Here is a 21,454-nt window from a genome sequence, read left to right on the forward strand (position 1 = left end):
TGAAAATGTAATAATATCTTTTCGAGGGTTGTTTCAGAAATAAGATGGAAAGAGACGGAAAGATGAGATGAACTCTCGTCGTTGTCGTCACGAGTAACTTTAGAAAGAGATAGAAATAAGAGGAAGGATAAGAATAAAAGGAAGAGGATCGGAGGTATCTTCCTCAACCCCTCCCCAACCAACCACCCCCTCTTCCAACATCTCGTAGGAGAGGTAGGTGGTCCACGGAACCGCCTCCACGATCTTTCCATCCAACGTTTCGTTCGTGTGCCAGACGTGTGCGGCTCGTTTCAGCCTCTTTTGTGGACCAACCTGTGCGGCTGGCCTCTCGCATGAATCCTTCTCTCTTTCTCTTTCTCTCTTTCTCTTTCTCTCTTTCTCTTTCTCTCACCGATTTCTCTACCTCCCTATCCGGTGTCTTTCTAGTTACAAAGTTTCGTCAGTCTCACTCAGTCGGCCATCGGATTTTAACTTCACATTCGTGTGTCTTCTCTCCCGTGATAAAATCCGTACGTTTATCATCATCATCATCATCATCTTCATCAACTTTTTTTAATCTTAATTATCATCTTTAGATAATAATCGAACAATTTTTCTTTACGCAATTATCTTAATGTATTTTTTTTTTAATTGTATATATAATAATATCAGGGATAGCAATTAATTCGGGATGATTTTTGTTCTAATTAATTAATTTTATTTATTTATTTATTTTTAATCATAACGTCATATCTGTGTTATTATACAAATTAAATTTCCTTAATTTTTATTCAATTACTTGGATCAACCACATATTTTTCTTCACACGACTGTGGGGTATTATTTGTTAACTCATAAAATGAAGATTTTAATTTTACGATAAATTTAATATCATAATAACCGAATTAATTGTTTAAAATTAAAATTACATAATTGTGGATAATTAATAAGAGGATTATTTTTTCAATGGGATTGGATAGAATAGAGATTAGAATGATTGAGATGTTGGGATCGAGATGAGTGATCAATTTGAAGAAATAAAATCACCGCTCGATTATCTTCGTGGAAAGTTTGAAATACTCGGTAGAAATCGAGTTTTACCGTTCATCAGAAATTGATAAACACGTTCAACAGAAAGTCAAGGAATATTTGAATATTTTTTCAAGTGAAAAAGATACAGAAGGATATATGTATATATATATCATTATCGAGATAAATTGTGTGCTCGAGATAACCCCCATGAGTTAGTAATTAACAGTTTCATATTGTCAGAAGAGGATTCTTTATGAGTTTATCGAAAGAATAAGGAAGAAAGAAGATAAGAACATTTATTTTTCTTCAATTTAAAAATTAACTTTCTCTCTTTCTCTCTTTCTCTTTCATTTATGGGGTTTACTTATCTTCGAAGAGAATTATCCTGATTTTTTTTTTTTATTTTATTCTTCTTCTTCTTGTTCTTGTTCTTCTTCTGCTACAGAATTTAGAATTCATTTAAAACGTTTCAAGTGGGAAAAAAAAAACAATTAAAAATATTTTAAAGGAGAGTGTTTTTTTTTTGTTGGTGTACCATAATAAAAAAGAAAAAAAAAGAAAAAGATGGAAGCTCATCACGTTAATAATTTGTCAACATTGGAAGCAAAGGCTGGAACTTCCGGTATAGAAAATTGCAACAATTCTTTGGACGATGCTGTGGGAAAATTATTACAAGGTTTGTTCAATTTTTATATATTTCGTAATTATTATTTATTAATAATATTATATTATATTATTTTTTATTTGAAATGTGTGATATCAATCATATGTCGATAAATTCCATTTTTTTTTATAAATTTCCATATATACTAATTTTTAATATGGTTTAATCTGTAATTTTTATCAACGAAGACAATAATTTGTTTGGTGTAGGAAAATTATTAATAAAAAAACTATAATTTCTTTTTACATATTAACAAATTAATTTAAAACATTTTTTTTCTTTTATAATTAGAAGAAAATTTAGAATCTTTTCTAATATAATAAAAATAATAATTATTATAATATAAATTATATTTCTTATTAAATATACACACGATTGAAAATAACTGAGAACAACAAAGATTAAATTAAAAGAAGGTTTACAATATTATATTTGCAAATAAATAAAATCTTTTCAATCGTTAATTCGAAAGAAAATTTATAATACAATCCTAATTGTATTATAAAAATTCGCATATATTTTGTATCAATACTCAATCGATTGAATTTTAAAATTGATGCTGAAAGTATGCAAAAAAATTAAAAAAAAAGAAAACAAATAAATAAAATAAAAGAAATATAAAAAAAATCTTCCAGATCATTGATTGAAATAAAATACTTAATATTAAACAAAAAAATCAATATTAAATAAAAAAAATATTTCGTAATAATTAAAATTTGATTTGATGCTGAAAGTATGCAAAATAATTTCAAAAAATAAAACAAATACAAAAAAAAAAAAATCTTCCAAATCATTGATTGAAATAAAATAATTAATATTAAAAAAAAAAAAAACTGTTTCGTAATAATTAAAATTTGATCAATTCTCGTGACGATATTTTTCATTTGAAATTTAATTGGTGCCGAAAGCTCGACCCCGTCGTCGGCCATCGCTCTTCTTCTTCTTCTTCTTCTTCTCTTGGCTCTTCTCTGCTTAAAATTTCTCCATCCTGGTTTGTAATGCGTTTTATAGTGGTAGTAAAATAGTAGAAGTAGGTAGGGGGAGAGGAAGAGGGTAGATTTCGAACGACAGGTGCTGCGAACGAAGCGAAACCGTCGCCACTAATTATGCGAGTACCAAATTTAATCTGACATATCGAGGAGGGAGGGCTAAGAGGTTGAGGATGAGTATGTGAGAGGAGAACATGATTTATTGTCGGCCATCTTTCTTTCTTTCTCTCTCTTTCATTCTCATTCTCATTCTCATACATTTTCTGTAATAATATCTTATACAGTAATATAAATTATTACTATGCATAATCATTTAAAAAAAAAAAAACATCTGAGAATTGTTCCATGATTTTTATTTCAATTTTTTTTTTTCGTCCAATTTTATTTTATTTCTTATTTTTATTTTAATTCAAACGATTTAAAATCATCCATTGAATTTCATATAAATGATCCCACGCACATTAGGGATGGTATCCACCACCAATCAATAAATTCGATAGTTTATACGAAATGTCCGGTTGGAGAACAAGAATCGATTAAGTTTGTACAATTTAAATATTTAGTTAGGCATCCAAATCTTGATAAAAGAATATTATACAAAGTATATTGGTTCGATTGTTACTTCGTAACAAGTAAATGTTGATGATTGAATTTTGCAAATTGAAAATATTCGAAATATTTATCGAATAACTTATAATAACTCGATAGATATATAGATACTTTAAAATGTTTATTTTAATATTTAATTAGGTCAATTTTAATAAGAATCTACTCTGTGCTTCAATTATTAATTATTAATTAAATAAAGTTTTGTTTTCATAAAAAATTGAAATGTGAAATCAAATTTTTATTACTATGACATTACGAAGTAAATTTTAATATTTTTAATATTAAATAATAATTTTATATAATATTATATATAAATTATTTATTATATTTATATATTATTATTATATATATTATATATTATTTATTAGATATAAATATTTATTATATATTAATATTATATAATAATTTTAATATATTACTAACTTTGACAATAAAATCATATAACTTTGATTATTAAACTAATCAAATATACTATTAATTATATCACACAACAACAAAAAAGAGAAATTAATTTTAATTAAAAAAAAACACAAATTTAATCTTAATTAAATAGCATGCAATTTCAAAAATAAATTTTAATATTTTCAATCAAACTCATAATATAATATCTTTGATTATAAATTTTTAAAATAAACCTATATTCCATTGTAATTTAAATAAAAAAAAAAAACAAAAAAAAACCAAAAACAATTAAAACGATCGTTTGTTAATTATGATAATTAAATTAATCATCGAATACAATAGTAAGATTTAGTTCAAAGTAAAATTTGATGTCAGGGTTTGTTCGAATGCCAATGTCAAGAAACATTTCTCGTCTAGACGAGGTGTCGAAGCATTTAAGGAGGTCTCGTTAACGATGGGAATCAGTAAGAAGGGGATTTGTAAAGGAGTTAATGTAGCAAGAACCGACGACAGCTCGCCATTGATGATCGGGATACTCAACACACACCGGTCCATTCAGGAACATACAACCCCCCTATTATAGAACGACTAGAAGCTAACAGAGAAAAGCAAGCTGATCGTTTTCTACCAACACACACTTTTACTCTTTTACTCTTCTATTATAAAACATTACATCTTATCTATCTTATCTTAATCCTATGATCAATCATATTCACCAATATATTACAATAGTAATTAATATTATTTATTATTTAATTACGTAAAATGTGAATTACAATTTTTCATTCAAATTTTAAAACATACGAACAATAATTCTAAGTTTGCCAAAAATTGATAGTTGATTATCAAAATTAATTATTCCTTTTTCCCAACAAGTATCATTTTTGTTTCTTTAAATTATAAAACAATAAACTTAATTCTTTAAATTACAAACCTAATAACCTGGACTACAAAGTAAAGTAAAATATTCACCAATATTACTATAGTAATTAATATAATTTATTATTTAATTACGTGAAATGTCCATTACAATTTTTCATTCAAATTTGAAACGAACGAACAATAATTCTAGGTTTGCCAAAAATTGATAGTTGATTATAAAAATTAATTATTCCTTTTACAAACAAGCATCATTTTTTCTTATTTAAATTATAAACCAATAAACCTAATTCTTCAGATTATAAACCTAATTACCTGAACTCCAAAGTATAAGTAACTCACCTGAAAATTTTTGATCAAGAATATATAAATTAATAATGTTAAATATATGTTTTCATATTTAAAAAATCAAAAAAAAAAAAATGATATGAACGAGTATAAGAAAGATAGGATTAGAAAAGGTACGTGATGCACCATTGAAAACTTCGCCCGAAAGTTTTTCTATTCCTGTCGCTTTCGGGGTGCGAACCCCTTCCGCATTTCCTTGTAAAATATTCTCGGTGGATATTCGTGACGAGTTTTAGGGGAACGATATCCCGTTTGTAAGGAAGGACCTCCAGCAGGCGTTGAAAGGAGCCGACAGAAGAACCGCCATCGGTGGACCGTAACCTTACCGTAATTAGCTCCCACTGCTTCTACAAAATGTCTACGCCCCTGGTGACGATCTACCACGTGTATATATATTATTATTTCCTTCTTCATATTTTCTTTTAAACATTTTTCATTTATTACATATATATATATATATATATTTTTAATGGTTCTCTACGAATTTATGATAATAGAAACAAAACTATTCACACATTAACTTGGATTCATTTTAAAATGTGTGTACGCACGTGTACGTGTATAATCAATTTTTTTTGTTTTTTTTTTTTTGAAAGTAGGTTTATGCAACAAATTTGAGTAATTTAATTCTAACTTTCTAATGGTTCTTTTTTTTTATTTCTTTTTTTTCGGTTTCCTCTCTTTTTTCAACGTTTAAGTCTTAACGATTTCCATGCTAGGCACATAAGAATATAAAGAACGGAAATTAAAGCGACGTAGAAAACGAAAGGCAAAGATTTATATTACTCTACGTGGAAGAACGAATTTCGGAAGGAGAGACGAAAGAGAGAGAGAGAGAGAGAGAGAGTTAGTTTTATGGCATGCGTTCGTTACATTAGTTGAAATGTTCATTTCCCACGACGAAAAGAGGAAGATATCGTCGAAAGAGTGAAGTTTGTTTAATGAGGATGGTACCTACCCTACCCTATCTGTATCTTTAACGTACTACGTGTTTCAAAAAATTATATCTAATCTTATAAAACCATACTTATTTGCATACAAAACAAAAAACGAGAGTCAAATGATTATCGTACGAATTACAAAATAAAGAGTACTCGAAGTACTTTTTGATAGCCAAATTTTAAACAAAACGACCAATACGAATTTATCGTTAGATTGAAAAGTCTCAATGCAAGTAATAATAATTATAATAATAACAATTATTATGATAAGAACCGATAAAGACCACCATGCTCGACTATACTCACAAGTTAAACTTTTGAGAGACATAAAACTGCTATCGCATTTCCGACGTCAAAGATATATATGGGGTAATTGTTATATAAAGATGAACACAACTAGAAAAATATGAATGAAATGAAATATATCATAAATGTTCATATTTTTTTTCTTTTTTTACTTTTTACATTAAACAGAAATACCAAGAGAGAAGATATATATTTTTATCTTCCTTTTCTTTTCTTTTTTTTTTTTTTTTTTTACCTCATTTACAATCTAATTCCGCAGGTGACAAGAAGAGGGAACGAGCTTCCGGTCCACCTTTATATTTACAGAACTAAGCAAAGCTTCTGCCTCTGTTCAACTTCCTTTTCCTGCAAAAGATTTCTTCTTTTTCCGTGTGTTTCTTTTCTATATCTCATGAAAAATAAAAACAATATGATTAAAAATTAATGGAAAAAGTTTTGTTTGAAATCATTTTGAAATTCTATAAAATATATCTTCGATAAAAATCCATTTGTAATAATCTATACACGCCTGTAGATAGGCAACACTTTTTACACAGTCGGTAATTGCAATAACTAATGCCATCTATCGGTCAAACAATTTTGGGAAGCCCCTGTGTGGTATGCAACTCTTTCATCATAGGTGCAATAGAAAATTTTGTTATCTTACCGACACACGATACATCAACTGTAATTACAAATAAGTATAAAGTGTTGCCTACTTTCAGGCGCGATATTTATACGGATAAATCATGAATAAATAATTTTTATTATTTTTTATAATGATTTAAATAAAAAATAACATCATTTTTGTTTAGGATACGACTGGACGTTACTTCCAGTTACTTCCCGAGCTGGAAATCGAAGAAACGCTCATGTAAAACGACCGATGAACGCGTTTATGGTTTGGGCACAAGCAGCAAGACGAAGATTAGCCGATCAGTATCCTCAATTGCATAATGCTGAATTATCAAAAACATTGGGAAAATTGTGGAGGTAATTATTTCTAAGATAAATGATTATTAAATAAAACAATAAACGGTATTATTTATTATTTGTATAGAATTTTAAGCGACGGTGAGAAACAACCGTTCATCGAGGAAGCTGAAAGACTTAGGAATGCCCATAAAAAACAACATCCACATTACAAGGTTCTTAAATGAATCAAATTAATTTTAATATTAAAAATTTATAATTAATTTTTGTATTAATAAAATAAATTGTGATTGTAGTATCAGCCACGACGTAGAAAACCAAAATCGGAAGATCAAGTATTCGGTAATCGGGATTCGATACATCGTGGATTAACAACAACCATAACACCATTAGAAACAGGTCCAGTTACTTCGGATTGTAATTACTCTCGTCTTTATCCCGATACCGAAGCAAAGATTTACGAAAGACCGACTTATCAAGATACCAAAAGTACTTACGATTTATCCAGAGCTTCCTGGAGTATAAACGAAACGATTAAATATCCAATGGATCATCATCCAACCAATAAAACTTCATCCTTAGATTCGTCAAACAAATATGACGTTAATATGAAAAATTATACCGAAATGAAGTGTCACGAAACGATGAAGTATCATCAAGTTTCTCCAAGCAAATGTCACGAAATTGCAACGAGCAAATATCACGCGGAATCTATTCCAAAATATTCCGAATCGCAAATAAGTAAACCTTACGATTTACCGAAGTATCCCGATGCCAAAAGTTACACGGAAAGTTTGAAATATCAAAGTGACATGATGACCACAAATGGTAAATCTTATGCTTGTATACATGGACAATATTATCCAACACCAGAAGCTTATACAATGCAAGAAGAAAATGATTATCAAACTCAAACTATGCCTGCGCATACTTTTTATCCTTACATATCAGCGACCATGTCTCAGGCTCCTTATTATATGGGTCCACGATAGATATTTTAGGAACTCGACCTATTATTTGTTATTTTCTTCTTCGTTGAAACCAAAGTATTAGGTGTAACAATTTAATTAAGTACCTTGATATTAAATTGCATCAAAATGACCATCATTTTTTCAAGGAATTCAACAATTGCCTAAAAGATGGACAGACCTTTGTTAAAAATAATAAAAAAAAACTATTTCAAAGAATAACACAAAAATATATATGATTATTTTATAAATAAATATTAAATTTATTTAAAAAGGCACTGAATTAATTGCTACATCTAATAAAAACTGTGGGTTTCTGAGAATTTCTTTATAATCTCCATTAAAATCCCCATGAAAAAAAAAAATGAAAAAATAAACTATAAGAAGAAGAAGAAGAATAAGAAACAAGTGATTTATTTTATGTGATTGCAAAATTAATAAATTAGTTATTAGAAATTTGTAATTTATAGCCTTGATAATCCAAGGTTTCTTTTTACGATATATATATATATAATTAGATTTATTATTAGAATATTAATTTCATCATGATTTATACTATAATGAAAGGTAAATTATTTTATCTTTTTTTTTTTTTTTTTGATAATATTCTTTATACATCGAGATCAACAGTTATTCATTTTACGTGTTCGTTCTAGTCCTTCATTTTATTTTTTATTATTTGGGAACCTTCGGATCATCGAGACAGCTAATTATTGTTATTATTATTATGATTAAAATTATTATAATCGGTATATGATAAATTCGTGATATAAAAGGAGAAAAGATAGGAGATGGAAAAAAAAACAGTTTGAACAAAAAAATAAATTTACCAGTCCCTTTTCTTTGGGCTTTCTAATTAATTCGTTTCTCTATTTCTTTTTTCTTTTATTATTATTATTATTATTATTATTATTATTATTATTATTATTATTCTATTTTTTGTTAAATATATTATATATATATATTTTCTCCGCAAAGATTTCCAATAAAATATGAGAATCATAAATATATCATCTAAGTAATTTTATTACTTTTACAAGTTCCTTTAACACGCGTTTACGAATCTTTCAAAATTACTATAACGGGGATACAAAAAAAAAGGTATTAATATAAAAATTAAACTATTCGTATAAAAAATGAGAAAAAAAATTACAATATAATATATGTCCTGTTAAATCGTTGTATCGTGCAAACAAGTAAATGTGCGTTAAAAAAAAATTCAACAAAAGAAAAAAAAACAAATATTAAGAAGACTCTATCTACTTACAATTAGAACAAACTACATTTTTCAAAGATCGTAAATGTACATCTACGAGATATATTTAAACAGATCTCTGATTATTTAATAGAACTTATTATTCAAAATAAACTATATCAATTGGATCAGGTATCTAATGTGTGCAACTGACACGAAAAATAAATAAATTCTCTGAATATATTAATATCAGTAATAATATCACCGCACGTGTGTATGTGTATATATACATTGTATATATATATATATATATTATAACAGTTAATCAAAAGATTGACCGATAAGTCAGCGCGATTTGTTCCATGTAAATAACAGGACAAAAATCGTACAAACTTATTGACTAATCTAATATCTACAACACTAAAAAGCGGCTTCGAGACTTAAATATATATATATAGATGGCACACATACTACACGTCTTGTTTTATCACAGCAGCTAATTCCTGAACTTGATCTCTATTAGCATGCATAAAGGCTTTAGCAGTCCATATCATTTCTGCCAGTACTTCATCTTTCTTTTCATCCATGGCTACTTCCGAGGTCAATTGTGGGCTAAATCTGTAATACGGTACGCCTATCATAGAACACCAGGTTCTAGCACGATCTACAACTCTTCCATCGCTAGCTGTGGCTTGGTCAACTAATAAAGATCCTAAAGTATTAATACCCATGGCAACTTTAGCTGTATCCCAAAGACCTTCCGGTCTAAATACATCTATTGCGGTTAATGGTTCGACGGGTATTAATCCAGTACCTAATGAAACTACCATCGAGAGTGGTACAGCTTCGGATTCGCGTCTAACAGCTTTTAATGCTAAATTATATTCGTGTATTTCGGTCATTGCATCCAATGTTGGATTATTAGCTATAAGACCGCCGTCTAAAAATCTTCCAAAAGCTCTGAAATAAGATGGTGCTGCTCCTGTAGCACGTGCAGCTTTCCAAAGTAATTGTTCTCCGGGCGCTAACGTTTCTTTGAATTGAGTATATACCGGAACGTCTAATAATTCGCTCGGTGACTCGTAATTACGGAAAAGATGCAGATCTACTGGTTTCCGATCGGCTAATACACCTGTTATCATTAATTTAGGCTTTTCTATATCGGCCATTACCGTTTCCGGACCTAAACAATCTTTTAATATATTTTCTAAACCTTCACTGTTGTATGGTCTAAAACCGACAAAAGCATCTTCCTTAATACGGAAATACAAAGCTTGACATTCTCTCAATGATTTTCCTGATGCCAAGCCAAGTGCTAGGATTCCACCGGTCGATGTACCAGCAACCCAATCGAAACATTCTATTACTGGTTTCTTCAAGATCGATTCTATTTCCAACAACATTTGAATCAATACCAATCCACGAATTCCACCACCATCGAGACATAATAATCTTCCACCTTTTATCTGCCTTTTTCTTAACGATGCCATTGTTTCCATACCAGATACATGTAACATTTGATCCAAGATAGTACGTGGGACAGATCTTTGTAATTCAGGTGGTATAATACCATTGTAATTTTCATTGTATTTACAGCTACTTTTACAATCCTTCATATTAGGTGGACAACGTTGGGCACCAACAGCGTGCAAGGTATAAAGTATTCTGTCATCGCTCAGATTAACCAAATGTCTTGGTGTCTCGGAATTCCAATTTTCTGCATTTATATCAGCTCCAAAGCCAATAAGAACTTGAACCAAAGCTACGTTACCTGATTTTACTGCCAAATGCAATGGAGTATTACCATCCTGATCAACTTTATTAACACAAGCCATGTGACTCAATAAAGCCACTACGCAATCCAAACGTTTTCTTACGACCATAACGTGTAAAGCTGTACGTCCTTGAAAATTAACAGCATCTATATCCACGTGGTGCTCAATTAATGCATTTATAACAGGTCTACTGTAAGACCAATGCAAAGGTGTACCACCAAATCTCATGTCTTCCGAATGAAGTACATTAGGTTTACTGTGTAAGAAATCTCCTACGTATCCTGGATTAGAAGATTGTCCATCTAATGGTGGAATATTAACATCAGCTCCGATTAATAAAAGAGCTTTTACGCATTCTGGTTCATCGTTCATACAAGCAATATGTAATGGCGTATAACCATCGTCGTTTCGACTATTTAAACTATTTGGTAAGCCTTTAATGGTTAAAATAATATCTTTAGTTGAAGTTGCTGCAAAATGATAAACCGTGTTCCCACGTTTATCCGTATGTTCCAACGAACTATTAGCAGCCTTGAGCATTTGTACAGTATATAAATTTTTAGTCTGTACTGCTACCTGCAACGGTGATATTCCAGTTTCTAAACAGCTGCTATTCAATTGACTATTTACCAACGTATTTTTAAACGCTTCGTGTAGAGCAAAATGAGCTGCTAGATGTGCCAATGTCCACGTTGGATGTTCTACTAAAGTGTCGCATAATTTTTGTATCTTGCTCACGCTGGACATCTTTTTTTTAAAAAGAAAATTATTTCATATAGATTGTTGATTTTTCAATTGGAATAACATAAAAAATAATCAATTTTCAATATAAATATTATAATATAAGTACAAAATATATGTCACTGATTTTAGCACACTGCTCAGTACATTCAATTAATAATGAATAAATAAATGAAATGAAAAAAAAAACAAACAAAGAAAGAAATGGAAAAAAAACTGTTAACATAATCTACTAATAAAATAAAATTGGAAGTATCTAAACAAAAATATACAATAGTAATAATCGTAATACATGGATGAATTTAAAAATTTTGAATGAAAAGATATGTGTACATATAATCTTTTAAATAAATATTCTTTTTTTTTATTTTTGAGACTCAAAACTTTTCAATCCACCCTCATAAATCTAACAATAAATACCTCTCGTGATATTTGAACCAAAACAGGAACTTTATCTTTGAATATCAAGAAACGCATTTCGCTGTCTTCCACTTCATCCGATCGATACAAGCTATTAGAAAAAATAAGAATATTAAATTAATAAAAAAAAGTAAAAATATAAATTAAAAATAATGATCATAATAATAATAATAATAATAATATACCTGTAAGCTTGATCCAAGGTTTCTGTGCAGGGTCTATGAAGGATAATCTCATATTTATGGCTAGATTCTTTTTCCCCAGGTCCATACAGGACAATACCATCCTCTCGACAAAGAATAAGCCGATTACTATATTGATCCGGTTTGACAGTTAAAACTATGTTAGGCGGAGGTGCCGTAAAAACAATGTTACGCAGGACGTTATTAGCGATTGTACCAAGCCACGTCATGATAATATGCTTCTTTAAACTTAATTGATCTCAGTATCGAGATCCGTAGAACTTTTATATCATCTATTCGACTATCAATTTTTAAATCATTACGTAAATAACATAGATCATTACATCAGAAAGATGAAAAAGTATACGAGGTAAATTACCGATATTATCTTGACAACTCATTCGACTAACCTAACAAAAACGAAAACTATTTAACCGACGTCACGCACATAACAGCTGATATATAGGGATATCATGGATACCAACATTTTATCATTAAAATGCAAAATTATATATCAACTTTATGAATTTAATTTTTAACACTATTTTTATCAAATTTGAATAATCTAACAAAACATTTATTGGTCATTACGAATTATTTGAAATATTACTAGTGACAAATTGGTGACTAGTTTTAATCGTTAAACAGTGTCATCTAGTTAGAATCGAAAAAAGTGGAAGCGCTGCTATCTTCAAGGCTATTAAAATAAGAATAAGAGGAAGAAGAAGAAGAAGCAAAGAGTAGTAGTAGTATTCGTCACTCGTTTTTCGGTAAAGGAATAGATGCATACACGAGGTCAGTTTAAAAGAAGACGAAGTTTTGTTTAATTGTTGGTTAACGATATTGTCATCTAAAAAAAGATGACAGGTTTTACAGAAAGTGCTCTTGTTAAGAGACTTATGGATTTAAATCCATCACAACAAAGCATCCAAACACTTTCTCTCTGGTTAATACATCACAGAAAACATCATCCTACGATCGTAAAAGTCTGGTTCAGAGAGATGTGCAAAGGTATGTTACCGTTAGGTTTTTTCTTTTTCCCCCTCCCTTTCCTCCCTCTCTATTAGTTATCAACACAATGCGTTTAAAATTGCAGTTAAATGTAACATAAATATGTTGTTTAAACAAATAATATATTCATCGAATGGTATCAAAGATCGATCCTACTTGATCAATTATTTTTAGGTTAGAAAATAAAATGCACTTTTTTGTCATTTTTTACGACGCGTAATCGTCAAATAATGTTGTTTAAACATTCTTTTTGTGTTAAATGTTATTTGTAATTTTTTTTCTTTTATTATTGTTTCGATTATCAGGTGTATAATTGATCTCGTGTAATTATACAAAATTAATTATGTAAAGAGAGATTTGTAATAAATGATATTATTTGTTTTTTTTTTTTTTTTTTTTAAGATCGACCAAAAAATGTTGTAAAATACGTACATATCGTTTAAAATGATTATTTTTAATTTGAAAAATATATTTTACTCTATTTAATTGTAATATTATAATGGTAAAATTTTTATTGTATATATAAAAATATAAATAAAATTATATAAATAAAAAAAAAACAAAAAAACAATATTGACTCTTCTAATAGTATTTCTCTTTCTTTTGGTATCCTAAAATATTAAAAAAAAACAACTTCTACATCTTTCCAGTGAAGGACAATCGTAAGTTAATGTTTATGTATTTGGCAAATGATGTTATCCAGAATAGTAAAAAGAAAGGTCCTGAATTTGGCAAAGAATTTGAAACAGTATTGCCCAAAGCGTTTGAACATATGAAAGGATTTGATGAAAAAACCAGGGAAAGATTAAATAGGCTGTTACAAATATGGGAAGAGAGAGGTGTTTATGATAAAGTGCAAATAGCAGAGTTTAAAGCGGCTTTCTTAGACACCGTTAAAGAACCAGGAACTCCGCCACCTAAAAAGAAAACAAAAGTTGAAGTAGAAAAGGTAAAAAATATTAATTGATTTGTTTTTTCTATCATTGTATTATAATTTTATATATTAATTTTTCTTACATTTTATTTCAGAAAGAAAAAAAGGAGAGGAAAAAATCCGAGACTGAAGTCGAAGTGGACGGTACCAAAGAACTTCACGTAACCTTAAGTCCGCGTACGCCGGCTGGTGATCCACCAGAAACGGAGGAACTAATCAAAGCTTTAATGGTTAATGTTAATTTTCAAAAAAGAAATAATAATCGTGCGGACTATGTATCACAGCTAATAAACTATTATATTCATAGAAAAATACATGTTGAGTCCATAAGATACATTAAATGCATGCATTCATTTTCATATTCTCTCTTAATGTGATACTCTTATTCACATTATTAAATACATCCAAAATCCAATGACAAATAATTGTACGAGTTCCTGGATATATAATTTACCTATTTTATTCTTTGTTTTTTTTTTAATTATTTTTTGTTTGTTTGTTTTTTTTTAAATTATTTCTTTATTGTTCCCTCAAACCTTATATTTCGATATAGAAATAATTTATATTCTATTATGTACAAATGAACATTTCATTTGCTTGATCATGAATATAAAACATGTGTGAATATCTTATTTACGTACATTTATATATATATATATATATATACATATATATTTTTTTTTTACATATGTATATCTACACACAAAAAATTATTAATTTTAGTTGAATATAATTTATATTACGTGGATACACTTCCAAAAGTAAATACTCGGAAGGCAAATATACTAATAAAAGGCCTTCTATATTTCAGGATTTAGAAAATACAGCATCGTCTGATGCTGGTGTAAGAGAACGTATTGCATCCTTACCACCAGAAGTATCAGAAGTGTCGCTTCTGGCAAATCTCGCTGATAGATCAGCGGCTGATCAATTAAGCATAGCAGTTAATGAAGCAGCAGCATTATTAGCTGATTATAATGGAAGATTGCAAGCTGAAATGGAAGATAGAAGAAGATTGTTAACTATGCTTAGAGATTACACATTAGCGCAAAGACAATTACTTCAGCAGGCACAAACAACACTAGAGGTATGATATCTATTTTAATTATAAATATTAATATTTAAAGTATGAATATTTGTGAAGAAAAAGAAACGTTCTTCTTAATATATTCGATTTGTTTTTTTTTTAGGATTATAAAGAAAAATTAAAGAAAGTATGTGCTGTTAGATCCGAAGTGAAATCCCATATTTCTAATTTACCAGATTTGACGCAATTACCGGACGTAACAGGAGGCCTTGCTCCACTTCCTTCAGCTGGTGACTTATTTTCTATGCATTAGTCTAATATTTGATGAAGCATGACCATGTAAGAACTTTTTTTGATTATCATTTGATGAGTTTTATACGGTACAAATGTATAATCATTTTATGCTGGGCTTCGTCGATTGTGATAGAAAGAGGATTCGTATATTGACTTTATTTTCCAAAAAATATTACACAAATAGAATATAATATTATTAATAATAATTGCCGATCATTATTCTCCTATATAAATCTGCAATATAAAAGGAAATGTACTGATGATGATTCATTGATAAGAAAAAACAAAAAAAAAGACCAAAAAGAAAAGAAAAAATTTATAAATTAGATACTACAAACTTTACACTTTCGATGAATAATTGTTAATATCAAATAATGCACGCGAACAAAAACACAAATGAAACTTTAAACGATAATTTTATTGCTGCGTTAAAAAGTATTGTTTATTAAAAAAAAAAAGTGTGTTACACTGTGGTTTTCACTTCAATTATTTTATTTTTTATTTTTTTTTTTTTGTAATAGTTTTATGACTATTCTTATTTATGCCCATAATTATAAAAGTGGTCTAAGTCATGTATCTCTTGTTTTTTTTCAAGATTCTATTTAGTTTAAAATAATGTGCTGTGTGAAATAACTAAATTGTGACTTAGATTACTTTCATAATTATTGACACACTTATGAATTTCATTCATATATAAAGATTATTTATAGTGATCGGGTAAATTTTCGAAATTAATTTATTACGAGTTATTATTACATTATATCTATCTTTTATTTCTATTTGTATATATATACAGGTTGAGTAGCGGAACGTGACATTTTAAAATAACTCGTAATACATACATTGTATGAAAAATTGTTTTCTACATAATTAAACTAAATTGGGGAGTGGCGGAGGGAGGGGGGGGGCAAATGTAATGATAAACAAAACTTTTTTTAAGATACTTTTTTTAATGAAATATTACAGTCATGATGCTTATCTTGTTAAATGGAATGCCTAAGTTTTTTCTGGATTTACATTTACCCCTTTAATTTAGTTTAATTACTTAGGTAACATTTTTTTCATACAATGTAATGTGTATGAAAAATGTACTTTGTACACATTTTACATGTATTTTATGATTTATTTTGAAAGGTTACGTTCCGTGACTCACCCTGTATATGAATCTACTATATATAAATGTATAAAGTTTCTTTTCTTCGTTTGTTTGTAAGAAATGTGAAACTTCTTTTTGCAAAAAAAAAAAAAAAAAAGAAAACAAAGTTCTTCCAACATCGTTCACTTCATATTAAATCCACTTATATGTACAAAATATTTTTTGACGACGACGACGACGACTTCTCAAAGATATGCCGGATTACTATAAATTTTCTTAATACGTATATAAAATTACAATAACAAAAAAAAGAAAGAAAAAAAAAGAAATGAAAGAAAAGTTTATTTGTTACAAATAAGCACTTGTAGATATATATAATTATCTCCTTAAAAATAAATTGTTCCTCCATTATAATAATATATTTGAAGCACATTATAATTTTATGTTACAAAATAATTTTGTTTTCTTTTTATCTTTCTTTAACTCTCTTTCTATCTCTTGTATAATAAAACACGAATTTATTTGTTTAATCAAAATCAAAATTAAGAAATCAATATAGATTTATATACGAGTATATATAACGAATTAAATTATGTTGTACTATAATGATATAAAGAACGAATTTGAAGTGACACAAAATTTTCAATAATTGACATACAATGTTTATGCTTGTAAAATACATTTTGATTTATATTAATTATAAAAATAGAATTATTTTCAAATAGTATTTTTCACATTCTGTTAAAATTCTCAATGATTCGATACTATCCAATAAAATAGTATTGTATCATTAATGTGTTACAGTGTAACATGTAATAATATTTTAAGAAACAACAAATTGCATGATTGTGTAACGCGAAGACTGTAATAATTATCAAGAAAAATTAAATATGAATAAATGTTTTGAACGTTATCGCTTGTTGAGTTGATTAATAGTTAAATTCATAAAGTTTTACATATACCATTATGTAATATTTCTTAGGAATTAAAATTGAGGAGTATAATAAGAAAAATATTCAATACAAATTAGATTAGATAGTAGTTTTATTTTTACATATTTGTAACTTTAGCTTTTTGTACAAATTATAGAATATATATATATGGGCTTGTTTAAAAGAAACTTTCGTCTAATTAAATATTTGAATAACTATTACAATTTTTTGATAACGTAAAGGAATATTATGTATAATATTAATATATAATATTATATAATTAATATTAATATATAATATTATAATTAATATTAATTTATAATATATATATAAATATATATTATAATTATAATTAATTAATTAATTATAATTGTAATAATATTAATTATTAATATAATTAATATTATAATTATATTAATATTAATATATATATATATACGTATATATCGATTACAACGACGATTAATTCATTTTGCACTTTTTAAATCATTTAGCATTTAAAAAAAGTGTTGACGACGTCACGGTATAAACAAACCCATTAATTCTTAACTAAAATATGGAAGTATATAAAGACTATTATATACACATGCGTTTAGAATATTAAGTCAAAATGTCTTTATATTAAAGTTACAAGAGGAAGTAGAAATACGTCGATACATTTAAGTGATAATCAATAGATATTTTCTTTTCAAAATCGTTAACAATAGAAATTAAATACTTCATTATATCTAACTCTAAAAATTTTCTAAAATGTTATACAATATGTACAAAAAACAAAAATAATTACAGTTAATCGTTTTTAGTTATGACTTCGCAAAGATATTTGTCGTATAGAAAATTGCTAATATAAATCAATACACAATTAACTTAAAACTTAATAAATACGATTTAAACATCGTCGTCGGTGTAATTTTTAAATTTGTCTATTTAAAAATCAACAAGAACAACTTAATTTGAAATATTATCGATAATTCAATATTTAATTCTCGATACAAAGAATTTACGAAATGGTAAATTTCTTTGAAACGTTCAGAACGAATGTATGCGTGGACTTAGAAAATAGATATATTTATTTTCTCCAATTATAGTAGCAAAAATATATATGCTTTTTATGATTTTTAGATTATTCGTCGAGTGATTGATCTATTTACCTTATAAATATTATGTAATGAAAAAAGGTATTTTAAACGTAAAAATTGTATCAAATATAACATTTGATCATATGCCTTTTGCATGATCCCAACGTATACAAATTCTCGAACGGTTTTAATTTTGTACTATATACCTCTGCTTTATATTATGCGGAAGAAACAAAATATTGAATGAATCAAATTATATACTTATTGTTATATAAAAATATCTTCGATATACATATACATTCCTTTTTGGACACCCTATGTAGCAATCCAGGCATTTGCGAAGATCTTATAACTTAATATATACACAATGTATACACACACACATTGTCTTTTTTAAGTTTCATGTGGATGGGCAGGTCTTTTAGGTTTAAGAATAAGCTTTCCTGTATCATCACAACTCATATTGAAATCACCTAATACGCTTCTCGCTCTTTGTGTAATAATACTCGGTGCTATGACACGTCTATGTACTCCCATCATGAATAATATTACTAAAATTTGAAACAAGATGTTAGAATAACATCGATGTAACATATTTCATTTATTTTCTTACCTAATATAATACTAGCAGTCGTAAAGAATGGATGATTATAAAGACTTTGAGTAAAAGATACAGCTGATGTATTTGGATCTGTCAACCAATGCCAAGCACCAACAGCAGTGCAAACTGAGATAAAACCTAACAACACTGTAAATGATTTTTATTATTTAACAATGATCAATTAAAACATTTGTTATATATGTAAATATTTTTCATAATTAATATAAAAAATAAAATCATTTATACGTAATGGAAATAATTGAAATAAAACGTACTCCTCCATCGTAGAGTTGCCGGTTGTAAGCTTGCGATAACCTCAGTGAGGCGTCTCTCAAACGCCTTTAAATCTAAAAATGGAGAGTCTATGAAATGTAATTTTTATTATTCTAATTAATCGTCCATGATCTAATGTGTTTTTTAAATTTATCATTAAATGTTTTATTACTTAACTGTTAAAGTTTATTTATATTTACCTTCGCACACAGTTTGATCTAAAGACATTATAACTTACAACTGCAACACAATACACATTTGATAGTTACGTATACAGGGATACCAAACAAATATAGTTTTTTAAACTTAATAAATACAAATTTACCAAAACTTACTGAAATATTAATGATTTTATTAAAATGTTCTTGTTTTTCTTTTCTTCTCTTGTTTATTCAAATTAGAAATAATACTACGTATAAACTTGCGTAGATGTTAATATTTAATTGAATAAAATTAATTGCATGATCGATGTAAGTATAATACGAGACACAATCTAATTTTATTCAATGAAATCTTTATCAAATTCATTTAAATTAAATACATTTTGATTTTGATAAACAAGGTTATGATTTAATTGTACATATTATATACGCCAATGCATGCGATGAAAGCGACATCTCAATTAATTCTTGGAATTATTCAACACGAATTTAATAGAAACATGTAGCGGAATATTTAAAAATGGCTACCGATTCTGAGGTTATGTTTTCACGCGAGACTGATATAATTGAACAATCAAAGAAAGAAGTGATAACGTTAACCAAGGATATCGAGAAAGAAAAAGAAAAATTTTACGGTACGTTTAAGTCATTATTATTTATTTCAATTAATTTCTAACTATTTATATGTAAATAGAAAATCTTATACAATCATGATCTTGCTAAACCATTTAAAATTATTGTTGATTTTGTTATTGTAATCAATAAAACTTGTATTTAATTCTTTGAAACTTTATTAATATAAATATTCTCATTTAAATAATGTTTATTATGTTACAAGTATAGCAGCAATTTTCTTAAGTAGTGTCACCGGTTTGTCTGCACTTATCGGTTTTGGTACAACACTAGCCTCAGCAAAGAAAAAAGATCCAAAATATTTCAATGAAGGACTAGGTGGATCGAGAAGACTACATGAAACTGGAGTTTCCTTGGCATTCAGAGCGCTTGGTTGGGGTACATTTTATGCAGTAACAGGATGTGGTCTTTTATTTTATGGTATATGGAAGTTGTCAGGTGCAAGTAATGCTCAAGAATTTAGATACAAAATGGGATCAATATTGCCTAAGATTCCTAAAAATGATCCACCACAAAGTAGAACAGAGTTTGAAGGTTTAACTGATCTTCTTACATATATTGCAGAAGATTGGGGTAAAAAGAAGGTGCGAAAATAATTGAAATAATAAAAAATGTATATTAAAAATGTTCAAAAATTAATTTATATAATAATAATTACTAATTATTCATTTGTTTTTTTGTTTCTGTTTATAGGACTGAGAAGTACTCTTTGTTTATTTAGCAAATTGAATTTGTAACGTTAGAAGAATATTGTACAAAGTGATATAATATACTATAAAGACTATACCTAAACTCTACTAACTATAGTTAAATAACTGAAAGTTAAAAATACGATAAATGAACAATTTCAATAATTGTTTTTTTTTATTAAAGTATAATTGTATATATTTATAAAAAGAACTAAAGAAATAATCTTTAAGAAATGAAAATAAAATGAATGAAAAAGCGCATTTTTATGTTATTTATGAAAACAAATATTAAATTTTATCAAAATGATACACATTTACAAATTTGTACTAATTATATATATATATATATATAATTAACTAATGGAGCCGAAAAGTGTTCAGT

General features: G+C 27.6%; 5 protein-coding genes across 7 annotated transcripts; 3 read left to right on the forward strand and 2 right to left on the reverse strand.

Annotated features, from left to right (window-relative positions):
- The first annotated feature begins 384 nt into the window (after positions 1-384).
- LOC107064824 (uncharacterized) lies at positions 385-9,150 on the forward strand. Of its 2 annotated transcripts, none has more exons than XM_015317903.2 (5): positions 385-509; positions 1,560-1,687; positions 6,944-7,121; positions 7,189-7,276; positions 7,358-9,150. In XM_015317903.2, the coding sequence occupies exons 2-5, from the start codon at positions 1,576-1,578 to the stop codon at positions 8,051-8,053; spliced, it is 1,074 nt and encodes a 357-aa protein (XP_015173389.1). In that variant the 5' UTR covers positions 385-509; positions 1,560-1,575; the 3' UTR covers positions 8,054-9,150. The 2 variants fall into 2 exon arrangements, with proteins under 2 accessions (XP_015173389.1, XP_089031013.1); XM_089174887.1 differs by having other exon boundaries at positions 386-509; positions 1,457-1,687.
- iPLA2-VIA (calcium-independent phospholipase A2 VIA) lies at positions 8,924-12,886 on the reverse strand. Its single transcript, XM_015318084.2, has 3 exons — positions 12,346-12,886; positions 12,161-12,251; positions 8,924-11,746 (listed from the first exon to the last, which is right to left on the reverse strand). The coding sequence occupies exons 1-3, from the start codon at positions 12,570-12,572 to the stop codon at positions 9,695-9,697; spliced, it is 2,370 nt and encodes a 789-aa protein (XP_015173570.1). The 5' UTR covers positions 12,573-12,886; the 3' UTR covers positions 8,924-9,694.
- Positions 12,887-13,051: 165 nt separating this feature from the next.
- LOC107064916 (regulation of nuclear pre-mRNA domain-containing protein 1B) lies at positions 13,052-17,617 on the forward strand. Its single transcript, XM_015318112.2, has 5 exons — positions 13,052-13,353; positions 14,004-14,302; positions 14,383-14,517; positions 15,099-15,374; positions 15,478-17,617. Exons 1-5 carry the CDS (start codon positions 13,203-13,205, stop codon positions 15,625-15,627), a joined length of 1,011 nt encoding a protein of 336 aa, XP_015173598.1. The 5' UTR covers positions 13,052-13,202; the 3' UTR covers positions 15,628-17,617.
- A 113-nt stretch (positions 17,618-17,730) lies between these two features.
- Cnep1r2 (CTD nuclear envelope phosphatase 1 regulatory subunit 2) lies at positions 17,731-20,064 on the reverse strand. 2 transcript variants are annotated; one of them, XM_015318109.2, is made up of 5 exons: positions 19,925-20,064; positions 19,790-19,829; positions 19,592-19,663; positions 19,329-19,463; positions 17,731-19,266 (listed from the first exon to the last, which is right to left on the reverse strand). In XM_015318109.2, exons 2-5 carry the CDS (start codon positions 19,815-19,817, stop codon positions 19,109-19,111), a joined length of 393 nt encoding a protein of 130 aa, XP_015173595.1. In that variant the 5' UTR covers positions 19,818-19,829; positions 19,925-20,064; the 3' UTR covers positions 17,731-19,108. The 2 variants fall into 2 exon arrangements, with proteins under 2 accessions (XP_015173595.1, XP_015173594.1); XM_015318108.2 differs by having other exon boundaries at positions 19,592-19,678.
- On the forward strand, positions 19,927-21,331 carry LOC107064913 (transmembrane protein 242). The gene is made up of 4 exons (XM_015318105.2): positions 19,927-20,059; positions 20,247-20,385; positions 20,594-20,967; positions 21,077-21,331. Exons 1-4 carry the CDS (start codon positions 20,051-20,053, stop codon positions 21,080-21,082), a joined length of 528 nt encoding a protein of 175 aa, XP_015173591.1. The 5' UTR covers positions 19,927-20,050; the 3' UTR covers positions 21,083-21,331.
- The last annotated feature ends 123 nt before the right edge of the window (positions 21,332-21,454 follow it).

Source organism: Polistes dominula, unplaced genomic scaffold, assembly GCF_049000335.1.
Source record: "Polistes dominula isolate Pdom_NZ unplaced genomic scaffold, Pdom_raw_medaka contig_16, whole genome shotgun sequence".
Taxonomy (NCBI): Eukaryota; Metazoa; Arthropoda; class Insecta; order Hymenoptera; family Vespidae; genus Polistes; species Polistes dominula.

Bases quoted from the DNA above. Each gene is read 5' to 3' on its own strand.
- LOC107064824 (XM_015317903.2), top strand. From the start codon at position 1,576: ATGGAAGCTCATCACGTTAATAATTTGTCAACATTGGAAGCAAAGGCT. The intron at 7,122-7,188 runs GTAATTATTTCT...TTATTTGTATAG, and splicing joins ACATTGGGAAAATTGTGGAG to AATTTTAAGCGACGGTGAGA. The intron at 7,277-7,357 runs GTTCTTAAATGA...TTGTGATTGTAG, and splicing joins AACAACATCCACATTACAAG to TATCAGCCACGACGTAGAAA.
- iPLA2-VIA (XM_015318084.2), bottom strand. From the start codon at position 12,572: ATGACGTGGCTTGGTACAATCGCTAATAACGTCCTGCGTAACATTGTT. The intron at 12,252-12,345 runs GTATATTATTAT...TTTTTCTAATAG, and splicing joins ACCTTGGATCAAGCTTACAG to CTTGTATCGATCGGATGAAG. The intron at 11,747-12,160 runs GTATTTATTGTT...TTTAAAAAAAAG, and splicing joins TGGTTCAAATATCACGAGAG to ATGTCCAGCGTGAGCAAGAT.
- LOC107064916 (XM_015318112.2), top strand. From the start codon at position 13,203: ATGACAGGTTTTACAGAAAGTGCTCTTGTTAAGAGACTTATGGATTTA. The intron at 13,354-14,003 runs GTATGTTACCGT...ACATCTTTCCAG, and splicing joins GTTCAGAGAGATGTGCAAAG to TGAAGGACAATCGTAAGTTA. The intron at 14,303-14,382 runs GTAAAAAATATT...ATTTTATTTCAG, and splicing joins CAAAAGTTGAAGTAGAAAAG to AAAGAAAAAAAGGAGAGGAA.
- Cnep1r2 (XM_015318108.2), bottom strand. From the start codon at position 19,817: ATGTCTTTAGATCAAACTGTGTGCGAAG. The intron at 19,679-19,789 runs GTAAATATAAAT...TACATTTCATAG, and splicing joins AGATCAAACTGTGTGCGAAG to ACTCTCCATTTTTAGATTTA. The intron at 19,464-19,591 runs GTACGTTTTATT...AATCATTTACAG, and splicing joins GGCAACTCTACGATGGAGGA to TGTTGTTAGGTTTTATCTCA.
- LOC107064913 (XM_015318105.2), top strand. The intron at 20,386-20,593 runs GTACGTTTAAGT...TTACAAGTATAG, and splicing joins AGAAAAAGAAAAATTTTACG to CAGCAATTTTCTTAAGTAGT.